We start from the raw sequence: 27,529 nt of genomic DNA, 5'->3' as shown, positions 1-27,529 counted from the left end.
TTGTGTTGAAACATGGTTGATTAGGATCTATGATGCACGGATATGGTACGACATCATACGGGACATGCGGACACATGAATTTAAAAATTTTATAAAATATGGCGTATATATAAAATATAATGTATTTTTTAGATAAATTGTAATGATATTTTGATGTTTTACTAATATTAAAATATAAATTATTTTTTAATTATTTTTAATATCTTTTTTAATTATATAAAGTATTTAAAATATTTTTTGTTTTAATAATTAATAAATATATATTATTTTTAAATTTGTTTTAAGAATACATATTAAAAATAAGGTTATGTGTAGGGATGGCAAAAATCCCCAACGGGGCGGGTATCCGCGGGGATTTACCCGTCACGGGGCGGATATGGGGACGATTTTGTACCCGCGGGGACGGGGGACGGGGCCCCGTATATTAAACGGGGCGGGGACGGGGATAGAGGTCCCCGCCCCGTGGAGACCCGTTTAAACTCCGTTTATGTAAAAAGACTAGAATACCCCATTTGTGTGTACTATGATTTTGTTAAGTATTTGTTATAATTATTGAGTTAGGTTAAGTATAATTTATATGATTATAATTAAGCATTTGTTATCATCTTCATTATCTTTGTTTGCTTTTTCTGTTATAATTACTGTGATTTGGATAAGCATTTGTTATAATTATTCTGAAATTTTTATTATTTTACTGATTTTGAATTTTTGGTTAAGCATTTGAGTGCTATACATGTAATTCATAATATTGAAGTAGATATTGATGAAAGTAAAATATTAAATTATATACAATACACTATTTTTTTAATTTTTTTCTAATTTTTTTTAATTTTTATTATTTTTTATAAAAATCCGTGGATATCCGCGGAGACCCGGGTCCCCGGCGGATACGGGGCCCCCGTTACCCGTTACGGGGACGGAGCGGGGACGGGGACGGATAATGGAGACGGGGGCGGGGGGCGGGGGGCATGTCCCCGCCTCCATGGGGACCCGTTGCCATCCCTAGTTATGTGATGGTATTTAGGTGTATCTAAACGTGTTTAGAAAATATTTTTTTATTTTTTATTAAGACACGATTAGATACAAAAGATACTTGTATCAGATGAGTGTTGTATCTGAAATATGTCTAATATGCAGACACAACAAATCCTCTGTGCTTCATAGATTAGGATGAAAAATAGAAGTTAAAACAAGTACAGGAATGTAAATTGTTTAATGTGTAAAGAACAAATCATAATAGTCATTTGAGAACAAGAGTAACTTTAATGTAATGATATTGACATTGGCACTCCTATTTTTAATAATGTTATATTATACACCGTGCTTATTTAGGTGCTATTAATTTGATTCAAAAAACTTTTTTTAATAATTTTTTTATATATTTTTTAATGTATTTGACAAATTTTTAATAGTAAAAATAAAAATATTAAAAAAATAAAAATATTTTTTTGAAAAGTTATAATTTATATTTTTTTTAAAAAGATTTAAAAAAAATATTTTTTACATAATAAATAAATAAATAAATATTTTTATATTGTTATACCCAAATATAATTAATAGACAAAAAATTTGTATGAGATATCTAAATATAAAATTACTTTTACTTTTCTAAAAGATCTTTTAAAAAAATATAATTTGAAAAAATTTTTTTCTTAAAACTTCACGCAAACAAGTTCGTAACTTTTTTTTTTTATCTATATTTGCATAAATTTGCAAAAAAATAAAGATATTATTAGAATAAGGATGACATTATCTATTTCTCTAATTTTATATAAGCACATTAGATCATCATAATCATCTCTATTCAGAATTTGTGTCTTAAATTTCATAACATATTTTACTTACTTATAGGGTGTGGATACTGGATACCGGCACTATGCTGCCCATTTCTTAATGTAGAGAATAGTTTGAATAAGCAAAAATTCTTCTTAAATTTAAATTTGTTTGCTACTAATGTACCAAAAATAAATATTACAAGTACTCCCAATTAATGACAAGGTACAAGAATTACATCAAGGTTTATTTTGGTCATAAGAAGGTTGAAGGAGTATTAGAATGAAAATGACATTAGCAATCATGCAAATTTTGTATACTTGCTAACAAAAGCAAATCTATTCACTGAAAATTGATCACAATTAAGAAATAGTTGCTTATGGGGTTAATTATCTGAAATTCTGAATAAAATAATATTTTAATAATATCATTACGTCCAAAAAAGCCAGAACAGCAACTATGAATTTATAAGCGAATTCGAGCAAAATGTGAAAATACAGTTACAGTTCCTCAAACAGCAGCCTCTACATTAAAATATAAAAGCGGCAATAATTGCTGTATCTTTTTTTATTCTGTACTATGTTCCCCTCAAATTGTGTGAATTTGTAATTCAATTTCAGTCTTGCTTAATTTGCTTTCAAATTATTGTGCTTTTTATTACTCTCCCCTCTTTTCTTTTTCACGGAATAATAAGTGGATGTTTTTGATAGTGTTTGTTTGTGCGACTGAACCTTATTCTCATCATAAATTAGAAGTTGTACGTTGAATGTGCCGTGAATATAAGTATTATGCTATTTCATTTTCTAGAAGTTCTACTATCATTTGCTCTGTAACTACAACTTATGTTTATCAAAGAATTATGCTATTTCATTTTCTATAAGTTTAATGAAGGGTGTAGTCATAAACAAGGGGTAACATAATTAGGAGAATAGAAAGAAAAAGGGGTAACAAACTCGATAAATTTAAAATAAATGTAATGGAAGAATTGGCACTGACTAAGCTAACTCCAAGCTATCCCAAAACCGATGCTCCTCGAGAATCAAGATGCAAGGAATTAACTAATTAATCAATGAGATTTTCACTTTTATAAGAGGTGCATTGCGTTGCATATATTTAACTATTATGACGATATACATTGGAGTCTTAAATTAGTTTCGAATTGTGACATGCACTGAAGTGGTTTCAATCGAACATTTTTTGCTTATATAAAGTACATTGGAGACTAAGGGCCGAGTGGAGCCCTGGGTCCAAAAAAAATTAATAATAATAAGTTATTATATATGATTTAATTTTTTTAAAAATTTATTTAATATTTAGTTTAATATAAATAAAAATTAAGTTCAATTTAAATATTAATGATTTATAATATCTAAAACGTAAGTAATAATATTAAAAAAATTTGAAAAAGATATTATTATTAATATTTTTAATTAAATAAAATTTTTTAAATCTTATAAAGTAGATATTTTTTCTTTTTGTGACCGTCTTTTTTTATTTATTTGGTATTAATTCTTTTTCTTTTAACTGCTACAACTAAGAAATTTTTTTCAGTTATGACTATTGTAAAAAATAACTTAGAAACAAAATAAAAGATAAATTTTTTGTTAATTGTCTTTTAATTATATTAAAAAAAATTGCTGAAAATTTTGACAGATTCTATTATTGATGAATTTTATGATACAAAGAATTGACCACTTCGTTAGTAAAAAGTACACATATATTTTTTAAATTTTAAAATATATTCTCTATTAGATATTTTTGTAATACATCTTACATTATATAATTTTTTGCATAATTTTTTAATATTATATATGTTATTAACCTCCTATGATAATATTTTTGGGATGCATCCCTGATTGGAGTATTAATTTATCTATATATTTTATATTTTTATTTATATATGAATATATAAATTTTAAAGTGTTATTTAATGGTTAGTAGGGGTTTGATGAATATTTACAGAAACCGAATTAGAGTACAATATTTTATTATTCGCTAATAATAATGGAACATGTAGCATTTAAGTTTAAAAAAAGCGCGGAATTGAGTGGAGCAAAAATTTGGCTGATTTTTTTTGTTATGGAAGAGGTGAAGGTGTTGTGCCGGGTTATAGAAGATGGGGGTGCTACACCAATTTGTGGGACAGCCTTTTGCTCAGATTTGATGTGAAGAAATCAGACCCTCCGAGTTTTTTGTTTTTAAAATTTTGTAAGCAAATCGGAGGGTCCGTTTTGCTTGGAGGATACGAAATTCACTTAAACAAAATCGGACCGTGCGATATCTCCGTGATCAAATCGGATGGTCCGTTTTCTCCGTTGATTTGTTTTTCGAATTTGGTTCTACTAGTCGCTGGGTTCGAGTTGTGCATGAGGACTATTTTTTTTAATTTACAATAAATGAAATTGCATGGTCCGTTTTCATTATTATATAGTATATTTGAATTAGGTTAAACAACTCGGTTGGTCCGAGTTGTGTGTGTATATATATATACTTGTGAAGGTGTGCGAACCGTAGACAGCCGACCAGATCCAAGTTTCTTCATCTTGTTCGACTTCTCTTCTTCTTTCTCTGGGTCTGGTGTCTATTTACTTGGGTTGGAAAAAAAGTTGATGGTGAAGTTTCTGTTTTTGTTTAAGTGAGTGAGAGGAATGGATGATAGAGTCCTTTTAAAAGTGTATTATTTTGGTCAGATTTTGTTACAGAAGCCTGAAGGAGTAAAATTTGTTTGTAAAGATCCGTTAGATGTTATTCCCTTCACAATTTCGTTTGAAGAGCTTAAAGGCGTGATTTGTGAGAAGATAGATTCGAAAATGTCAAGAAAAATATCATGTATTTTATACAGATATCATGTTGGGTATTTGGTGGATTCGTTCAATTTCAGACCAAATATATAACGGATGAAGCGAGCATGCAAGAGATGTTTTCAATGTATATTGAAAGTCATGCTCAAATATCGTTCATCGAGTTGTACATTGAATTCGAACAATCTGAGGCCGATCGAAATATTTTACGGGAAGACTACAATAGTGACAGTGAGGAAGAGTTCGAAAGCAATTATGAAGTTGTTGGTCCAGACGGAGATGAAGAGCAAGGTGACGACACTGTGGCTCCGAATGTGACAGACGTGGCAAATGCACTCGCGAACTAGGTGCCATTTGAGGAGCCATCTTTCATGCGAGTTTTGGATTTGGAAGCCATGCATGCTCCAGAGTTTCCGGGCTATATGAGTGCAGGTACCATGGTTCTGAAAACTGGACTGGACTGGCCGGTTCAACCAGAAAAACCGGGAACCGGTTACCTAGCCGGTCCGAGTAACCTAAAAAACCGGATGGCAAAGAACCGGTTAAAAAACCGGTCGAACCGACGGTTAACCGGCAAACCGGAAGAACCGTCCGGTTTTTTGGCGGTTCAGTGGTTTGGAAATTCAAAAGCAAAACGACGTCGTTTTGGCTATTTTTTTTTTTTAAAAAAAAGAGAAACTAGCGGAAGACCTAACTTAACCCTAATCACTCGACACTCACTCACTCAGCAATCCCAAGCTCCCAGCACCCAGCCTCCCCTTTCTTCCCCCCTCACCCACCATTCACCAAGGCCAGCAGCGCCACCGCCGACCAAGCTCCAGAGACCAGATTCCAGAGCGCTCCTCCGTCGCCACCCAGCAGCGCTCCTCAGTCGCCACTCGCCACCCAGCAGCGCTCGTCATTAGCCACCGAAACCACTGCACAACAGCCGCGACCACCACCGCGTTGAGGCCGCCTCCTCCTCGCCCAGCTCGCCGAGCCCGCCTCTCATTCGCCGGTAAGACTGATTTTCTGAGCTCGCCTGTTCTGTTTGAACATGCTTCCTAGTTCCTCTGTTTTTGCTGCTTCTGTTTGCTGCTTCATGAATCTTCAATCTGTTTTTGCTGCTTCTGTTTGCTGCTTCATGAATCTTCAATCTGTTTTTGCTGCTTCTGTGCTTCATGAATCTATTTTTCAATCCAGTTTTGTTGCTTCTGTTTGCTTCAGTGACGAGTATAGGGGTAATTTATGATTCATCCATTGTTTGCTTTCTATTTTTTTGCCATTTTGTTCTTATTGCTTCTTGCCTTTGGTGTTTGATTTGGATCTGATGCTTAGGTAATGTCATAGCTCAAACAGTTTATTTTCACTTTATTTTTCACTTTCTCAGGTCTTCTAACAATATAGGTTTCTATCTGTGCAGGTTATGTATAGTCTTCCTTACCTTCAGCTTTATCGGATATGCCATGCCCTTTATACTGTGTGCAACAATTTGCTGCTGCCTACCTTGCATAATTTCTGTCTTCGGCATTCCTGAGGATTTTTCACCAAACAGAGGAGCCTCAATAGAATCCATTAACGCTCTGCCAGTCTATAGTTTGTTCTACATTAGTTTAGTTGGATTTTTTATTTTCGTTAGTGGATTCTAGGTTGTTGGAATAAGGTAGTTCAGTTTGTAGATTCTAGGTTTGTTGCAAGTTTTGAGAATTGGAAATTTCTCGGTTGGCTGATGCTTTGCTTGCTTATATAAGCTTGGTTACTTCTATTTGTTATTGTGTTTGGCTGTATTAAGTGTGGAAGTTGTTGAATGGATAAGCATTGTAGCTGAAGTTTGTTTGTTTATGCTAAATTTGTACATTGCGTGCTAGATGTTCGATTAAATGCCTCTGTGATGCTTTGAGTTTGAATTATATGTTGTAGTTACCATATAGTTTGAACCACTCTTTGTTTAGGCAAATTGTTCAAGAATAATGCACTTTGGGTTGTCTCTTGATGCTTGTTTAAGTTATGAAACTCATGTTTATCCATTGCTCATGGTAGCTCTTCATGCTTGTGGTTGATGTTATTTTTGTTATGAAAACACCTAAATGAGTGAAATGCTCAAACTTCTTGCAATTTAGGTAATTTCATAGACAAAATGCTTTAATTTTGTGAAGTGATGGACTTTTAATGATAAATTATGAATAATTTATTTTGTGAAATTGTTAAATTTTGAATTTTATTAGTTTAGAAATGATTGAATTTAAATTTTTAAAATTATGTATTGAATTTTTTATGATTTTACTCTATATTTAATTAAACCGGTTCAACCACGGTTCAACCCCGGTTGAACCATTGAACCATTGAACCAGTAACTTGACCGGTTCGATGACCGGTCCGGTTCTCGCAACCTTGGCAGGTACTCAATCTATTATTTGTAAAAGAGTTTATTTAGTCAAGTTTAAGATAAAAATATTTTGAAATAATTAGTATTTATTAACCAGTATTTATTTAGTTATTTAGTTAATTAGGATTTATTAATAAGTATTTATTATAGTATTTATGAAGTTATTTAGGGGATTGGTATTTATTTTTAGTTATTTAGTTAAATTGTATTTATTTAGTTAATTAAGATTTATTAATAAGTATTTATTATAGTATTTATTATAGTATTTATGAAATTATTTAGGCGATTGGTATTTATTTTTAGTTATTTAGTTAGTTTGTATTTATTTAGTTATTTAGTTAATTAGGATTTATTAATAAATATTTATTATGGTATTTATGAAGTTATTTAGGGTATTGGTATTTATTTTTAGTTATTTAGTTAAAGGAAAAGTATGTGGAACCAAAATGGGATCAGCCAAAAAATAAATAAAACAACATTAATCTTAATTAATTTAATTTTATTTAATTTTTAATGTTTGTTATTAATTGCCGTGCTAAATGAAATCACCCCTTGACTAATATGTTTCAAAAACCCAATAACCACTCCTGGGATCACGGAACCCCTCGTTAAGCCCGATTCAAAATTCAGCTTCCCTTTGGTCAAACCCGAATCAAACTTTCTCTTCCCTTTGGTGGCGCAATTCATCGTTACTCTAGATATCATTGACGGTGCCGATTAGAACTTCCTATCGTGACGGTTACGGTGCATGGTTTGGCATTGGTTACATCAGCAGCGCCAACCTCATCTAGTCAAACAATCAAAGACAAGGCTACGTTGGATCACTTCCGGAAGAGAGCATCTTCCATGGCGTTTTCACCCACTGAAGGAGTATCGATTAGTACATTGACCAATCCAACACGAGGTGATGAACAATTCAGTGTGGGTGAATTAGACATTCAAGAGCAAATAGCACGGAAGGTATGTTTCATAAGCTTCTCCTTGGTTGTTATAAATTTTGTAACAACGTGGTATTTGTAGCATTGTTATTCATGCTAATTAGAATTTTTTTTTTACTTTAAAAAGTATATCGTTATCGAAAATTCTGGCACGGTTATATATTGAGCTGATGAAAAAATTGCTACTAATTAAACACTTACCCATCATGTGTAAATCATTAGAATTGCCATCATTAAAGTATGCTTGACTCCCATATTTGTGATGAAATTTTCTTTGATTATTTTTATATGACTCATTCATTATATACTAAGGAATGTTCTTAACTTGACAATGCTTTTTTCCGGTTTCTTTAATTGAAGTTCGACGAAATTACCGATGTTGTTGTGACTAGAAAGGATGAGTTGGATGACAGACACCAGGTTTGAATGTGCTATCTCGATGTTTCTAGTTCATGCTAATTAGATGTTTCTTAAGCGACATTAGACTTTTCACTGTGTTAATTTTGTATTATTGATTAAGAAAGAACATGTGCTCTTTTTGGTAGTATTTATGCCTTGGCAAGGTTTTTATTATGAGATGAGAATATGCTTTGATTTCACACTTCACTTACTTCCATAGGGTAGGATACATCAATTCGGCACATATTTTCAATATAGTATAACTCTATTAGTGAGTGCTTTATGAATCCTCAAATGGTATTAGACCATATAATGACATAGAAGGAAAAAAGTAGATTGATGATTGTACACTTTCTTAAAGTTCAAATATCATTTCTAGATTTATCATGATAGTATTTTACTGAAATTATTCCCAGGTTACTATATAAAGGTGTTTTGTGATTTGTAAACCTATAAACTCTATGTAGATGTTTCTTTAAAATTCAAAAAGCTCATTTATTTGAGATATTATTATAGTATGCTAAGAAATTCTATTAAATACTTATTGTGTTAGGGCTAGTTTAATTCGTATTTAATTCTGTGTATAGACGTTACAGTTGCCGGATCATAGTGGCGTAGGCGAAGAGGAAATTCCAGTTGTAGGAATGAGTTTCGGTTCGTTGCCTCTCGCACAGAAATTTTATGCAAACTATGCAAAGAAAGTTGTGTTCGTTACTAAAATCAGGAACACGAATTTCGACAAGACGCGAAAGGAGTCAAAGATACCGGTTAATCAATCTATTTACTGCACGCGAGAAGGTTATCAAGAGTCTAGGGTGAACGCAGCAACTCGAGCAAACAGAATTATAGCCACGAGATGCAGAGCAAGGATGTATGTCGTGCTGGACAATGAGAATGAATGTTGGGTTGTGTCTAGATTAGAACTGAGGCATTCTCACCCCTGTTCGGCTGAGAAAGCTGTCCACTATCATGAGTACCGGGAGCTGACCATGCATGCTAAGTGTGTCATTACGGATAACGACGAGACTGGAATAAGACCCAACAAGACGTATCTAGCACTGGCAAACGAGGTTGGTGGGTCTGCAAACCTGGATTTTTCAGAAAAGAATGTTAGAAATTACATCACACGAATCTTCGATGCTCCGATGACAATGAGAACTTCCAGGGAATGATGAATTATTTCGTTTGAATGAAGGAGATCAATCCTAACTTCTTTTATGCAATAGATGTTGACGATGCCAATAAATTTAGGAGTGCACTTTGGGTAGATGCAAGGTGCAGGATTTCGTATGAATATTACGGAGATGTGGTGTCGTTTGACACCACATACAGAAGAAACAGGTCTGTATATGTATTTGTGAATAGCAAGAGCAGTTATTTCTTAAATTTCTCTTGTTGCCTCACAGTTGTTTTTGCTCTTTTCACAGGCATGGTCTGCCATTTGCATCCTTTGTAGGTGTAAACCACCATGGAAAGTCTACTCTTCTTGGCTGTGCTTTACTTGGAAGTGAGGAGATCCCTAGTTTTGAGCGGGTGTTCACGTAGTGGGTGAGATGCGTCGGGACTGCACCAAGGGAGATTATCACTGACCAGTGTAAGGTGATGACTGGTGCTATTAGGAATGTCCTACCTGACACTGTTCATCGATGGTGCATCTGGCACATAATGAAGAAATCACAATTCAAGCTTGGTGGATATGCTAGGTACGGAGAACTGAATGCAATGATGAATTGTGTGGAATTCTCCTTCGACTGAATCATTCGAGTCTGATTGGGCTGGTTTCATCAAACAGTTTAAGTTAGGCCAAAACAGATGGTTAGCAGGTAGGTGATGTTAAAATAAATCCCGTCTGTTAGTTTCTAGTTGTCTATTTATTCACCTCATGTTATTTGTGCCACCTTGATTCCGTTCCTATTGTTTTTATAAGAAATGTAGCTGAGTTTTCCACCTCTAACGACAGTGGATGTACCTTTCAGTATATAAACAGATGTTTTTTCTTGTAGTGTGTCTGGATGTTCTTATGCATTTGTTTTTTTGTCAGACCTTTACGCGAATCGACGAAAGTGGGTTCCAATATTTTTCAAGAGTGAATTTTGGGCAGGCATGAGGAGTACACAACGTAGTGAAAGTATGCACGCATTTTATGGTGGATACCTGCATTGCAAGAGTGGGTTGGTTCAGTTCGTCCATGAATACGACAATGTCCTTGGAACCAAGGAACAAAAGGAGCTGGAAGATGATGCTGCGGACTCGAAAGGGGTCATCCCATGTATAGGGAGCACCGGCATTGAGAGACAGTTTCAGCAGGAATACACCAGTAGTATGTTCAGGATTCTTCAACTGGAGGTAAGAAAAAAAACTGATTGCGTGGTTCGATCAATTGAACAAAAGGGAGATACAATTTCTATTACAGTGGACGAGCAGAAGGTATTATGGGGGAAGCCGGTCTACCATACTTTCAGGGTCGACTTTGACCCTTTGAGTCGAAAGGGTCAGTACGAGTGCAACAAGTTTGAATCCGCTGGTATATTATGTTGCCACACCCTTGTGGTCTGGTCATACTACAGAGTTGACATAGTACCGAGCTGCTATGTTCTTCCTCGATGGAGTAAGAATGTCATCTGCAAGCACACTTACATCAAGAGTAGCCATGACGTGGCTCGGAGTGATGAAAGCAACAACTTGTTCAGGCATATGTGTTCAGATTTCTATAAGGTTGCGCAGGAGTTTGTTGCTTGTGATGAGGAAGCAACCATCTTGTGAGCTGCCCTTTGGGATGCAAAGTCCAAGCTGATTGATTACCGTGCCAGCATGTGTTCCACTACTGTTGCTGTGTCTCAGAATACCGTGCCCACACAGAGCACAAGCGGTGCGATTGTACATGACATACAGGGACCCTCAAGAGTCAAAACCAAAGGACGGCCTAAGGGTAAGAGACTTGGAGAAGAGTTGGACAAGTCAATTAAGAAATCAATGCAAAAAAGGAATAGGAAATCACACCCGGTATGTGTTATCTGCGGCTTATATTTTAAATTTTTATATATCAATGGTGTTCTTGATTAATGTATGTTGTTCTGTTTGTGTTGTGCATCTTGTAGGATGAGGTTGACCTTCCGTCAGATAATGATCATCATGGGTCCCTTAATAAAAGATTTGAGGATTCTACTATGTGGAACTCATCGGAAGGTGGCGGATTCATGCACCTGTTGAATTCCTTTAGGCATATATAGATAGGTTTCTTGGTTTGAGTTTGGTGTCATTCTTTACATACAACTTAATAAACTATTCCCTTTTCTGTTTTGTCACCAATGGTTATCATGTTTTATTGTAATCTTTTCAATGAAACAAAAGATAAGACAATAAAAATCACGATTGATAAATGGTTTAAATTTGCCGTGAAAACGGACCAAGAGAATTTAAAACCAAAAAAAAAATTAACAAAACGCATTGATATCTCAGTGCAGTGCACGCAGTCGCTAATGCGTAACGCACGAAACAAAGAAATTATATACAAAACCATCTAATTTACAATGAGAAGAAACATCCGAGTCCCTACCAAAGACACCATCCACCTAAAATCCTACCTACTGTAGCCTGATCACGATCGAAGTCCGTGCAATGCGTTAATTACCAGCAACTTCACAATTCCACCAATAGAAAACAATGATAAAAAAAATAAAGAACACCTCCAATTAGTTAACACCACGCGAGTTAATGAACAGAAGTGCCACTTAAGCATAGACATGACCAAATGGGTTATATACACCGATCAGAGTTCACTCAATATTATTAATGTGCAATGACTTGCTTAATGAACTAGTGAAATCACTAACTTGGAAAAACATTGCTTGAGAATCTTGAAATAATTGATATATGAAACCTGCTGACGAGTATCTAACAAAACATGAGCCACTCACTCATCAACGAAATACTAACAAGTTCAAATGCTTTAAACATGACAAAACATAAAACAAATCCAGAACCATCCAATTTACAATGAGAAGAAATATCCGAGTCCCTAACAAAGACACCATCCACTTAAGATCACACCTACTGTGGCCTGATCACGACCGAAGTCCGTGCAATGCGTTAATTTCCAGCAACTTCAGAATTTGAGCATTAAAAAAAATGACAAAAAAAATAAAGAACACCTCCATTTAGTTAACACCACGAGAGTTAATGGACAGCATTGCCACTTAGGCATAGACATGACCAAAAGGGTTATATACACCGATCAGAGTTCACTCAATATTATCAATGTGCAATGACTTGCTTAATGAATTAGTGACATCACTAACTTGGAAAAACATTGCTTGTGAATCCTGAAATAATTGATATATGAAACCTGCTAACGAGTATCTAACAAAACATAAGCCACTCACTCATCAACGAAATACTAACAAGTTCAAATGCTTTAAACATGACAAAACATAAAACAAATCCAGAACCATCCAATTGACAATGAGAAGAAACATCCGAGTCCCTACTAAAGACACCATCCACTCAGCGGTTTATGATTCATTGTCACCATCAACTTGAGAAAATCACCAACATGAAATGATAAACCTGCAGCGAAACAGGAATTATCAGGCTCACAAGAAACTAGTTTAAGACGGAAAATGCCATATTAAGCTACATAACTCTACCACAAGCAAAACATAGATGTAGTAACGCAGGTGTCTATATTTAAGTTTTCCTACCTAGTAAAAAATTCTACTTTCGTTGTCTTCCTCCCTTTCTCGGCTTTCTTGTGGGTAACCCCACACGCTGCAGCATGCTCTTCGTGCTCGGTGTTGTGAAAGGTGATCTCACAGCCTTAGACTTTTTCCTAGGCTGGTTTCGGTGCACATGATTGCTTTTCAATGCCTTCAGTGCCTTGCTAATTTCTGAATTATGAGGACCCATCACTATGTCTAGCATGATCTCCTTCCTAAACTCCTGTACAACGTCCTGCATGGCAATTACGTGTTGGAGGGTAATTTCAAAAACGAGAAAGAAATTGACTACAAATGGTTTCAACCTAATTGTTATGACATATTTAAATTCACCTGGTCCCAATGCTGCAATGGCTTATCCAAACCCCAAAATTGCATGAATTTGATGACGAATACACCACAATCACAGCTACATGTACAAACACAGAATATTACTTCCAACCATGATATCATTATCAAGTGAAGTGCTATTAAGAATATTGTTAGGTGTATATTTAACTGACCCGTTATCCTGTTGTGGGACGCTAGCATAGAAACGAGGTAGGCCGTTCTCCGTGTGCTCATATGCGGGCATAGAGACTTTCGTCATGTCTTCAATGAGTCTCCCTTGGAGATCAGCAACACGTTAGGAATCATACAGTTTCAATTACCAAGTCTAACATCGAACTAATTGGTTGTCGTATATCTACCGCATAAGCATGTACTTTTAATCTTTCATTGTTAGGCACTCCTGTATTCATACTATCCAGTACCCATAGCCTTTTTTGAGCAATCTCAAAGGAATACAACCACCAATGTCGATCGATACAGACTGAGGCAAACCACTACGATGGAAACAGCAATATAAATTTACATGATCAAGTTAGTCACCAAATAGATATAGTTGCAGAATTTCTAACACATTGAACGTGTTGCGATACATCCATTGAAATGAAAGCCAACGACATCTCAATTAAGCACACGCAAATTCAAGTGACTGAGACACGAAAACCAAAAACCATATTCAGAACCATCCAATTGACAATCAAGGGGAACATCTTATTGCCTATCACAAGGAACATCCAAGTAATAAACAACAGGTTGTAAGTACTTAAACCAAAACATCAACCTTCAAGCGTTAGCTAATACAAGAACCATACAGTTTTTTTCATGTAGCGAATTAACTTACCCATTTTTGCATGGAAGCTGCTATCTTGTCAAAAAATCTCGAATCATCACCAAAGTGAGGACCCAGCCCCACATAACTAATGGTGGGACCCTCCCTGAAGTAATCCAAGTTCCTCTTCTGCAACACAGTTTCCTGTTAAAAAGGCACTATTTAGGTCCAGATCTCAAATCATTATCGATTAGAATCCGCAAATTCGTGCATACCAAAAAAAATTTCGGGAGGAATACAGTAAAAGTCATTCTTAAACCGCATCGATTCTGAATCATTAAAGGTTGAACAAATCTACTGAACGATCTGCATAAAAAAAGGTTAAATTGCGTTAGCGTCATCTATTTTATCCACTATACATATTAAGAAACATATTCATTATATCAATGTGTTAGTATGTTATACTTACGTTGCTGGTGACCCAGTGCCAGGGCAGCAGTGAGCAGATGTCCTCTCGGACCAAAGATAGATGCTGCCTTCCCTCATAAGACGCCAAAACCTGCCTTTGCTCCAACGATCCATTGGCCACCCATCGTCGCACTCGCTCCTCATCATCCTCGTCGATCTTTCGCCCTTTCAGAAGTGGATGCACCTTTATATGAGTACATTGGGTATACTTCTGTTCCGTCCCAGCATTGCCCAGTGAGATTTGCTTGCTTGGTGGGCTAGGAGTCATGCAAGATGGATTGGTTGGCATCACGGCCTGTAATGGCCTCGTGTTCTGCAGTTGCTCAAAGTATTTCCATATTCGTTCACTCTCGGGGTCTCTGTTCAATAGGAAATTGGGATTACTGCAAGTAACTCAACCGATGTTAGAGAAATGGCAGCTGTATATGGATACAATCCCTAATTCACTAACAAGCAAAATAGACCACAAAATGAGATAGTTTTGGTTAGGAGACTTGCCCGTCGAACTCCCATTCTTCATATTTCACTAGCGCAACGGAGAGTGTTCCTGCATCGGAAACTACAGAGACTGGTGTTTCATGGCTTCCCTTGTCCTGATTGAGGTTGCCTTCTGTTGGTTCCTCCTTTGGTTTTTTTTTCAACTCCCTAATTATAGAGTCGGCACATCCGCTTGGCAAGAGGCTCATTCTCCTCATCATCATCTGTGCTACTTGGGAGATCCTTTTCCTTAGATTTTTTTGGGGTGCACCTACGTGGTTGGTCCTTTTCAGCCCCCCTTTTTTTGTGCAGCTCCCCTGTTAGGCTGTTTTACGTACAACAATTAAGTTGTGTAAAGAAACATCCAAGTACATTCAAATGAACCTAGTACACGTAATCAAAGCTAGTCGATTATTTAAACCGTAGACAACAGTAATCGTATACTCACCCTCGGGCTAGTTTCTGATTGTTCGGTGTGCCATGAACTTCTCGTTGTTGGAGGTGGAGATGATGTACGTCCCCTTGGTCGTCTTTCCTTTGAAACCTGCTTACTCTCTCCACCGACTGACCTCCCCTGTTTGAAGCAAGAGCATGAACCAAATTAACAATGGCGAAGTAAGCTAGTTAGCATGCTAAAGCAGTAAAGTGTGATTACCCTTGGAAGCACCGATTCCTTTTGCCGACGCTTCTGTGGTTCCTTTTTCCCTGGTTTCCTCCTGGCAGCTTGTGGTGACCGGCCCTTTATGTCGTCACCTCCCCCATGTCTAGTCAAAAGGCGCCCCTGAATTAAGAAACGAAGAGAAGCAATGGTTTTAATCAACCCCCAAAGCACCACCATACCAAAAATCGAAAACCGAAAAATAAAAAAATAAAAAATAAAAAAATCTCAAACACACGGGATCAACGACATCTGCCTAGCACAACTGACAAGAAAGAAGAAAACATAAAAACTAATGATTTAGTTGTGAAATTGAAAAACGTAATTCATTTTAGTTTGTCTATTGAGCTCCGACTTACATAACGGCATAAATTAACCGATTATGAGATAGAAACGAGTACCTCGGATAGAATATATTGCGCCTGCTTTTCAAGTCTCTCCGAGGTCCACACATCGAGCCATGGCTCATGCTCAAGAGAGTTGTCAAGCACACCGTATTGCAGACGCTGAAAATAGAGTATCTACACAGAGGATGGACCCAATTTAAGTTATACATGACGAAAAACCACGCTGAATATACTCTTAAGTTGAACAGTTAGCATAAGATATGGTTCAAGATTGTATAAGGCTCGCAATGATTCGGTATATTGCAACGGGACATAGAACTTGTCACAAGAAACATTCAGATGAAATCATACACGAAACCATCTAAAATTAGTGAACAATGATTCAAGTAATTCAGCAACATATCAGTATATCACATACAAATAACAATACTAGGTCCTGAGCTCTCCAAACTAATGTATAGGAAATTAATTTTATACAATTTATGATATTCATAAAAAAAAGGCAAACATAATTTATTAATGGTCATTGTGTCCTACCAGCATGACGAACATGCAGCCTTCACACGTTTTGTTCCCTTTCATCTTATACTTCTCGACTGCTGTGTTGAACCACTTCAGAATCTCCAACGGGCAATTGAATCTCCGTGGATCAGAAACATCTAACACGGGATAGATGTGCCATGGAGAAAGTACCTATTGAGTGGTGGGGCACAGGAACATCTTCATCACTACCAGTATGAAATATCTCCTAAACTCCATCCTATCTGACTCTGTCGCCATTCGACAACTGTAGACTAAATCCCGGAGCTTGGTTATGCTCCGTCTATGGAACCGATTTTTGATGGCGACATGGGACAGATTACTCTCATCCAGTGCTGGAAATGGATCCCCTGCAATATGTTCATGTGTTATTCCATGTTAATATGTATGCATAATCAAACATATTTACACCAGCACGCCTACGTAGGACTAGGTAAACAAGGTAGCATAAGTTACCTCCCGACGGAATGCCAAAAACCTTCCCGATTAACTCGGCATTCAGGCGGATGTTGCCAATGTCGAGTATAAAATTTCTCGGCTTAACTTGGTATGACTCAGCTAGGTGAACCATGATGGCTTGCTTTACCGACCAATTTGGAACAAGCCTCAAGAATCCGAAGCCAATAAGATCAATCTCGGCAAGCTTCTCAACGGAATTATTTTTTGACAGCGTGCTCATCATGTCATGTATGTAGCTGGGCGAGCAATGGGACTCTAACAATTTCTGCTAATTGTTACACTAGTTGTAAGTCACACATAAGATAATGCCTGAATGGTAAAAAAGTGAATGCTAGAAATCATTTTACCTTTTTCCCCATTTTGCTTGGGTTTTACTTCGAGTTAATCCTGCTGAGGTCCACAAGAAACAGCCCCTCAAAACTGCATATAGGAAAACAACAACAATTTTAGCAGCCAATTTACAGTCATTACATATAATAAATTATTTCCATAAACATACAGAGATGGAGAGAAAGAAACTCTTTTTTCATCCCCTTCATAATTGAAACATGATGCAACAAAACATCACCATCTTATGACAAATCAGAAGAAATCATAATAAAAAACCATACTTTCAAGAGCTTGTCAAAAATCTGAAACAAAGAAAAAACACCCTATTTATAATAAAATTGATCTCATTTCATTAATTATCTCTAATGTAAACTCAAATTTAAGTTCATTTTATTCTGTTTCAACAATCAACCCCACATTTAATTTCAAATTAAATTTGGCCCCATAAATTATGTAGCGTGACTTTAATTAATTTGGACGACTGTAATTGTGGAGGCATGTGTTACGAGGAACTACAAACTCAAACATCAATTATAAGCTTGAGCTATCCTGAGTCTCCTATAGGACACGTTCCCTATTATGTGCTTTCTAGACACCTAAGACATCAAACAAGGTATTTGATAAAATTAAAACCACTTATTAATTTAAAAATCTAACACACAATAATCTGATAAGTTGATAATATAAAACTCTTAAAACTATTATAGCATAGAATTAAACTCATTCCCTCCCTCTTTATAACGTTATATTGAGATATGGCAAAGCATCAAAATGATATCCGATCTGTTCTTTCAGTAATTTGCTCCTCACAATAAATAGCTCAACTCCCACCAATTAAGTTCCTTCAGCCTCTGAGAAGCAAACTGTTCTTTTCAGAAAAAAAGTGGAAAAGAAGGTTTTGATTGAACAAGAACAGCACCTGAGAGCCTTTACACTTTTTAGTACCTTCAAGTTTCAATTTTTTAATAGAAACGTCCCCTAATTTAGCAATATTAAAGAATATCTCATATGAACACCATTCATAGTATCTAAATCATATAGCAGAACAAAAACATCTAGCCTCTAACAACTATAATTACAACATCCAACCCAGATAAAAGCATCATCCAAACTCTACCAATAAGCAACATTCGAACAAAACATCAACAACATCCCATATCTAATTAGAATCCACCCAAATTCAATTAGCAATCAATAAACATACTTACTTGTTTATTGATTTTGCAAAACTCCAAAAACAGGAAACACATGCAGCTGCAATATTTTGCCAAGAACCAGTGATAACCCAAAATTGTGTTACCTGATCCGTTCAACCTGGAAAAGAACATCCATCAAATTAGAACTCACACGAACCACTACAACAAAACACTCTCTAATTCCCTTTTCAAGACATGCATATGAAGTCAAAGGAAACATCTACCATACTTACCAATTAGTGAGCCAAACCGAGGAATTCCAGGCTGGAGGAGTCGAGGTTAAAATCACCGGACGACGCAGGTGCACCAGGAAGTTTTGGCGGCGCCAGGAAAACCCACATGCAACGGCAAAGCGGCGTCGCTCTTGTTGCGAGTTTGGAGGCGCAATGGTCGGAGAGGCTCGGCGCGGCGTTGAAGCGGCTGGAGAAGTGAGGGAAGAAGGTTGCGCGCAGGTAGCTTCAGTGGAGGAGGGTTGCGTGATGGTTTCAGAGGCGTGGCGTGGGATGTAGATGCTTTTTAAATTCTGTGGTAAAACGGTGAAAAGGAAGTAGGGTTTTTAGTGACGGTGAATATGGTTTACCCTGGGTCATTTTTTGGATGGTGCTGGATGTGGTTTGGGCTTTTGGGTCCCAGCCCAGGCACATTTGGCTGGATTTTGGCTGATTGGCTTTTTGTTCCCTAGCTTTACTCTTAGTTAAATTGTATTTATTTAGTTATTTAGTTAATTAGGATTTACTAATAAGCATTTATTATTGTATTTATTATAGTATTTATGAAATTATTTAGGCGATTGGTATTTGTTTTTAGTTATTTAGTTAGTTTGTATTTATTTAGTTATTTAGTTAATTAGGATTTACTAATAAGTATTTATTATGGTATTTATGAAGTTATTTAGGGTATTGGTATTTATTTTCAGTTATTTAGTTAATTTGTATTAATTTAGTTATTTAGTTAATTAGGATTTATTCATTAGTATTTGTGATAGTATTTATTTTTAGTTATTTAGGCGATTACTATTTATTTTTAGTGATTTACTTAATTTGTATATATTTAGTTATTTAGTTAATTAGGATTTATTAATGAGTATTTGTTATAATATTTATTTTTAGTATTGATTTACTTTTAATTTTGGTCATTACACAATCGTTTATTAAATACTTATAGTATGGCTGCCGTCCTGGCAGAAGTTTCTTTTGTCGCAGATGGTGAATTCGCTGTGGGGATAGAATTCAGTTCTAGGAAAGCTGTTATTAAGGCGATGAAGGAGTATACCCTCCGAAGAAGTGTAGACTACCAGGTGTACGAATCGGAGTCGTTGACATTTTATGCGAAGTGTACACAGTACGGGTCAGGGTGTGATTGGCTTATCAGAGTTAGCATGATCAGCAGAAAGTACTGTTGGGTTATTAGGAGGTACAACAGCAGTCACACTTGTACCAGAGCAACCATTTCTCAGGATCATTCGAAGCTGGATTCAAATACAATTGTAGAAGCCATAAAGCCGTTGGTTGAGGCTGACCCCTCGTTAAAGGTAAAATCAGTTATTGCTGAAGTGCAGTCGAAGTTCAACTACACCGTCAGTTATCGGAAAACTTGGTTGGCTAAGCAAAAGTCAGTTGAGAAAATATTTGGAGGTTGGGAAGCACCGTACGAAGCGTTGCCCATATGGTTCGAGACCATGTGTCATAAGGAGTCGTCAGCTGTTGTACATTTTGAGACTATGCCTGCATATCAAGGGGATGACTTGGTAACTGATATCCGGGTATTGCATCGAGTCTTCTGGAGCTATTATCCCTGCATTAGAGCATTCAGACATTGTAAGCCAGTTGTCCAGGTGGACGGGACTCATTATATGGAAAGTATAAGGGTTCTTGTTAGTGGCCGTTTCCCAGGATGGTAACAACAATATCGTCCCGATTGCATTTGCTATTGTCGAGGAAGAGACTTCTGATGCGTGGCACTTTTTTCTTAGTAACCTGCGTCAACATGTTGTGACTCGGGATGGTGTCAGACTTATATCAGACCGACATGATTCCATTGTGGAACGCAGTAACGGAGCTTGGTCACCTCCTAAAGCTTTTCACATGTTTTGCATCAGGCATATAGAGTCAAACTTTCTGAGAAAATTTAAGGCACCGTATCTTCAAAAGCTTGTCGTCAATATAGATAACATTAAGTTCTTCAAAGTTCGTTATTAACATAGTTGCGATAAATATAAACTTCGTGAACCTTATCTTTTGTCTGGTATCTGATATTGTGCAAGATATTCGAGGACGGTTCGCGAGTATGAAGTGTGGTACCAGCGTTTGAGAGAGCGGGGTGAGGCGTACACTAACTGGTTAGACCGTATACCCCGTGAACAGTATGTGTTGGCATTCGACAGTGGTTACCGATGGGGTCACATGACGACTAATCTAGTGGAATGCATCAACTCAGTCTTGAAAAGTGCACGCAATCTCCCCATCACTGCACTTGTGAAAGCAACATTCTACAGACTTAATGAGTTGTTCACACGAAAAAGAGCCGAGGCAGAGGCTAGGATCAATGCTGGCCATGTTTTTTCTGAGCATGTGACCTCCAAAATTCATGCAAATCAACTTGCATCAGGATACATTTAGGTTAATTGCTTCGACAGGCAGAATGAGGTCTTTGAAGTGCGCGAGATGCCAAGTGGAGTGGAGTATACTGTTGACCTCCGTCGTCAACGATGTGACTGTGATGAGTTCCAGGTGGATCGGATTCCTTGTCGGCATGTGTTTGCATGTTGTGCAAATCAATGACTAGATTGGCAGGTGTATGTGCATGATGTTTTTAAGATGGACCAAGTTAGACGCGTTTATCGGGCTAGGTTTAGGCCACTCGGGAATCCAACTATGTGGCCTTCTTATAATGGTCCTCGATTCGTACCGAATCCGTATCTGAGACACGTTTCCAAAGGTCGCCCCAGGATGACGCGCTTCTTGAATGAGATGGTCACACAGATGTTACGTCGTCCAAGGCGATGTAGGCAATGTGGGGCTGAGGGACACAGTCGTAGTAGATGCCCTCAGGGAGGTGGTCCAGGTACTGACCATAATGCGCAATAGATTCATATGATATTTGAAAAAAATGTAACTTATGTACGTGTACTTTATGATAATTGAATCATTGTAACCTTATGTACATGTACCTTATGATAATTGAATCATTGTAACTTGTGCCAATGTACTTTATGATAATTGAATCATTGTAACCTATGTCCAAGTAAAGATTCACATGCAAACTCATCATACGTATAATTGTTTAATGAAATTTAGGAAATTCAACTGAAACATACAATACTTAGTTAGTACTTAGGAAATTTTAGTCATACATAAATAGTTAAAGTATACTTGATGAAAGATAACTGATACACAGAGAAAACTAACTACACCACAACTACTTCCTCGCTGTCCACTTTCCAAAGTTCACAAGGTTCTTGCATTTCTTCGCGGCTTTTTTGAACACAGACAGCGTGTATCGACTCGCGCTATGACGCGGTGGATCAATCCTGAGATTGTAGCATTTGCCTGTCTTATCTGGAGTACTTTTGTCACCTGTATATAATGCAATCAGACCAAGCAAGTATATAGTATAATCAACCTTAACCAACATACCAGTACATGAATATAATATCATCAATTGACAAAACAAGCATATAATTTAATCATTCCTACCCAACAGACCATACAATACTATGATAACATCAATTGACTGAAGAAGTAAAGCAATATTGAACCTGCATCATTACGAGATTCTTCATCCTGGTCCATGTCCTCATCTTTTTCCTCCTCCGTGTCCTCGTCCTCATCCCCCTCGTCTTCCTCGTCATCTGGCTCATCCACTAAGTACTCATCAGTCTCATGCTCAAATGTCTTAGCATTTTCTTCAATCAAAGTCATCGAAACACGGTTTGAGTTTTGACTATTCAGAACTCCTCGACCACCGTCACTCCTACTAGAATCACCAGATACAAACCCTCTAGAAGCACTTGAGTAGGTGAGAAATGGATACCTCGCGTCAAACGAATGCCTACCCACCATGAAGTCGGCCTGATGGCCATGTTGTGCTTGGCCGGCATCTGAGGCCATGAACCCAAGCAACTAGCTAAAAGAACCTCCGTCCCCTGAGTCAAACTGTGACATAACCCAATGTTGCTGATGTATCGGGAACGACGTAGTAAACTGTGTCTGAGGTACATATTGGCTTGTGGAATGACGTTGTTCTTCTGGCGGTGGAGGTGGAGGTGGAGATGGCGGTGGAGGTGGAGATTGCGGTGGAGGCGGCGGTGACTGTGGCTCCTGCTCTTCATTTTCATCATCCATAACCTGGTCACCCTCAACATCCTCTTGGACCACAAGATCCGACAAGTTCAAGTGATAGCCATACTTTGAACGGTACCAGTACATATAAGTATCTAATGGCTGCTGTGGAGCCATGGGTTCCTCAGTAAGAACGTGATTATACCTGTTTGTCCACTGCATCACCCAAAATGAATGATTCGTGGCTGTGGCCCAGTTCAGATTCTTAGGACCAATTAAGACTTCTCCGTGTGTCCGGTCTAGATTCCGTTCCAGATGAGGAACTCCCTGAACGAAACCGAATTGTCGTCTAAACCTGTCGGTAGCATGCCATTCAATACACTCAAAAGATACCAACAGAACCGTTGCACTCCAAATCACCGAGTGCAGGTAGATGTCTACAGGAATTATGTCCGGATCAACACGATCAACAGAATATGCAACCCACAAAAACTGGTAACAATAAAGCAAACAAATAATTAAAATCCAAATAACTAAATCAGTAGACCTGACCCAAATACAACGTTAATGCAAACACACCTGGCCTTCCTGAAGATCATCTAAGGCCTTCCTAAAATGAGCAAGCTTAAGATATCTACAGACTCGGTCTCCACGCTCCCAATTACGCCACCTAATATAACGCATCTCATTAACACAATTGGATTCTAAACATGAAGATACCAGGTAAATGTAAGATGATGTAACCTATTTGCAAGTGGAAAACTGCGAGGTTCTCTAGGAACCGGCGCTAGATATGGTAGGCGCATCCATGCCCAACACAATAGAAGTGTTAGCGGACCATCGATTTCCTTACAGTCAAAACGTGATGCCCTGCATAAACTCCTGTACAGGTGTGCTAGGCATGCTGATCCCCAACTATACTGTCCAATACTAGCAAAATCACTCAGCAGAGGCAGAAACTTCCAGTGGACAGATGCCCCAGACTTGTCTCCAAACAAGATCGTACCGATCAACAACATGATGTGGCACTTAACCTACACCTGTATACTGTTCTCATCAGTCAACTGCAACCGTTCTTTTAAATCCCGTAGTCACGTTAGTTTTATGCCGCTTCCTCGACAATTCGACTTTCTCGATGCAACCCCAAATTGGTGCAGACACTCCGCCTCTAAGGCTTCAAAACTTCTCAAAGTCATCCCTGTCACTAGAAGGCTGTCGGTCGGAAGACCAAAGATCATAGCCACGTCTTCCAGTGTCACGGCACATTCACCAACCGAAAGGTGAAAGGTATGTGTTTCCGAGTGCCACCTTTCCACTAAAGCATTACCAGTGCTTTCTGACATTGAACTACTCTAATCTGGGCAACATGGTAAAACTCAGTTGATCGTAAATGCTCCTCCACTCTCTCATTGTACCGATCCGGAGGGACAGGATGATCACATGTCAACATCCGTAAACACTACAAAAGCATAGCAAAAGCACGATTCAAATTACACAACTATCATACATAATTTTAAAAAATCTAATTAAAACATATAATTATATTGAATCCGATTTACTAAGTAATAACATTTTCATCTCTAATTTTAATTAATGTACATAGAGCTTATATCCAACTTACTGCAGATAATAATCACAAATACATACTTTCACTTTCTATCTAACTAATAATGTTCCAATGTAATAATAATAAAACCTCAACTAAAATAACATACTTCTGTCCATTAAAAAGCTAACAGGAAACAAGTAATTACTACAAAAAACGCAAATACATTATACTACACAGATCTTAATTTACTATTTGAAATTATCAACATTATTCCAAAAAAATATACAACAAAAGTATCCTAAAATTATAATTTTTTAATTAATTATAACAGTTAACTAATTAATTATTATTTCTAAAATTATCATAAAAAATTTAAAACAAGTCAGTTTTAATACTAATCTATTATATTGGAAAAAAGTCTAAACAAGAATTACTTATTTTTAAACACACATATTTCTAACTATTATTTAAACATATAACCATAAATTCTTAAAATTAAACATAACAGTTAACTACTTAACTCTAATTTCAAATATTATTACAAAAATTTGTAAACAACTCATTTTTAATACTAAACTATTCATATTCGAAAAAAAATTCTACACAAGAATTAATTATATTTAAACCCACTTATCTAACTATAATTTAAATACATATTTCTAAATTTTTAAATTTAATTAGAACAGTTAACCACTTTGCTATAGTTTCTAATATTATTATAAAAAATTCTAAACAACAATTTTTTTTTTACTTTTAATCTGTTATATTAAAAAAGAATCTAAACAACAATTAACTACATTTAAACATATATATTTCTAACTATAATTTAAACATATATTCCTAAACTTCTACAATTAACTATAACTTCTAATATTATTCCAAAAAATTCTAAAAACTATTTTTTTTTAATAATCTATTATATTACAAACAACTCTAAACAAGAACCAACTACATTTATACCTTATTTAAATATTTATTTTTAAATTTCTATCAATAAAATTATACACTAACTCATATATATGTTCTTCAGTTCAACTCCTAACAACCATAAATATAATTAAATTTCTAAAAATAAAAAATATAATTCTGAAAATATAAAAGGGATTTAACAAAAAACTTACATAATCAGAATAGCTGAAATATTTTACAATGTGAAGTTCCGGACGATCAACATTTCTAGGTTTTGATTTCTTTGACATTTTATCTTTTTTTTTTCTCAAACAGATGAAGATGAAAACGTTGAGGGAGGAAGAAGATAAAGTTTTGTATGCTGGGTGGGAAAGGAAGAGAAAGTGAATTTCCTAGGTACGCATACAATGACTCTTAAAAGAGCACCGTCTGTGGGGAGTACCACGCCAACGACACGTGGCCTGGGAAGGACAAATCGGATGGTCCGCTTTTGGACGAGGAAATCGGAGGGTCCGAGTTCTCCTAAGCAACTTGCACAGTCTGATTAGTGTCTTCCTAACACCACAACCCGGTAAAGCTTCCCTGCTCTCCATATTCGCGTCTTACACTAATGTAGCCTCCATAAGAAAATTAATTTGCGCAAAAATTTGTCTCTAGTTATCTTAGTGCTATTTATTTTTATTCTTATTATGTCAGTTAAATATAATTAATGTCATAATGTATGATAAAATACAATAAAAAATATTAACTTTTTGTGGTCCAAATAAAAACATAAATAATTCGATAAATGTATTATTCATATTACCCTATTAATACAATAAAAAATATTATATTTTTTTGAACCAAATAAAAACGGAAAAACCCCTATTTTCTGATTATATGAGTCAAATAAACTAAATATAATAAAGTAATAATATCTCAATAATAATATTTAAAAAACAAAAAAATCAATTAAAATCATTTAAATTTATTTACCGATATCTCAGATTAATATGAAATTAATGTGAGACAAATAAAAAGAAAATCATCAAATCTTCTGTCTTCTATATATAATATAATTAATGTGTGATCAAATGCAATAAAAATGTTGATTTTTTGGTTGAAATAAAAATGTAATTAATGCAAATCATGCATTTGTGTTATATAAACATTGCAACTGCAGACATTGAAAACATCAAGTAGTAGGAAAAAAATAGTCCAATTCAGATTTTCTTTCTTCCTAATATTACTGAAATTCGTTCTTTTAACCCTATTTTTACTGGGGTTTTTATTTAAATAAATTAAATAAATATTTTAATTACAAAAATAAATAATTATAAAAATTATTATCAAAATTTGTCTCCCAACCTTATCTCATTTATATTATAAACAAGATAAGTTTGCACATATTTCGTTTATACTGTAAACGAGATAAGGCATGTGCGCATGACACGTATATATTTCGTTTATGGTGTAAACGAAATATGTGTAAACTTATCTCGTTTACACTGTAATTATACTGTAAAAAAGATAAAGTTGGGGGACGCCTATATATAGATGTCGTTTACAGCGAGGTTCTGGGCCCTAGTTCGAACCTTTCGAGTTTCGACCACTTTCTCCTCTCTTTTACGTTTTCTGACCATATTATCAAGTATTATGAAGATGGCGCACGCAGATGCACGTGATCAGGATATCAACAGGCTGAATGTAACATGGCACTGCGCTGGGGAAACCGTCTTTGCGATTAGTTCTATTATCTTGAGTTTTATGTAATCCCACATGTGTATAGCCATGGTTAGAGCATTTGCCACGAACTATAATACAATTTGTATCATTAGGAATAGGTAACTGATAGAAATGAATAATTCTAGGAATGTGGTTATCATTTTTTGTTAATTAAGTTGTTAACTATATAATTATTAATTTAGAGTTTAAATATTGGGGTAGATACTTTTCAATAATTGAGTCTAGTTTATTGATCACACGTTTCTTAATTTATTAATTTAGTTAATAACTACCGAAATTTGAAAACTAGATTATTAAGTAAAGTCAAAGTTTGATAGTTAGATTATTAATTACTTTATTGAATGTTTTAATTTCACGTAACGCAATGAGGCTGTGTGTATTAGTTGAGAAAGTACATATTAGATAAGACAGTTTGATATGTTGATGGACTCATACAAATTTTTAATTTTTAATAATTGTGAAATATTTTTCTTTGTCATAGGCCTCGCCTACTCCTGCCCCGGC

General features: G+C 36.0%; 1 protein-coding gene across 1 annotated transcript; it reads left to right on the top strand.

Annotated features, from left to right (window-relative positions):
• Positions 1-18,948: 18,948 nt before the first annotated feature.
• On the top strand, positions 18,949-21,648 carry LOC112742271 (uncharacterized). The gene is made up of 5 exons (XM_025791508.1): positions 18,949-19,067; positions 19,727-20,324; positions 20,455-20,660; positions 20,826-21,117; positions 21,355-21,648. The coding sequence occupies exons 1-5, from the start codon at positions 18,949-18,951 to the stop codon at positions 21,646-21,648; spliced, it is 1,509 nt and encodes a 502-aa protein (XP_025647293.1).
• Positions 21,649-27,529: the final 5,881 nt, after the last annotated feature.

This window comes from Arachis hypogaea, chromosome 14, assembly GCF_003086295.3.
Source record: "Arachis hypogaea cultivar Tifrunner chromosome 14, arahy.Tifrunner.gnm2.J5K5, whole genome shotgun sequence".
NCBI lineage: Eukaryota > Viridiplantae > Streptophyta > Magnoliopsida > Fabales > Fabaceae > Arachis > Arachis hypogaea.
The sequence above is the reverse complement of the archived record's forward strand: the minus strand, read 5'-3'. Positions and strand labels throughout refer to the sequence as shown.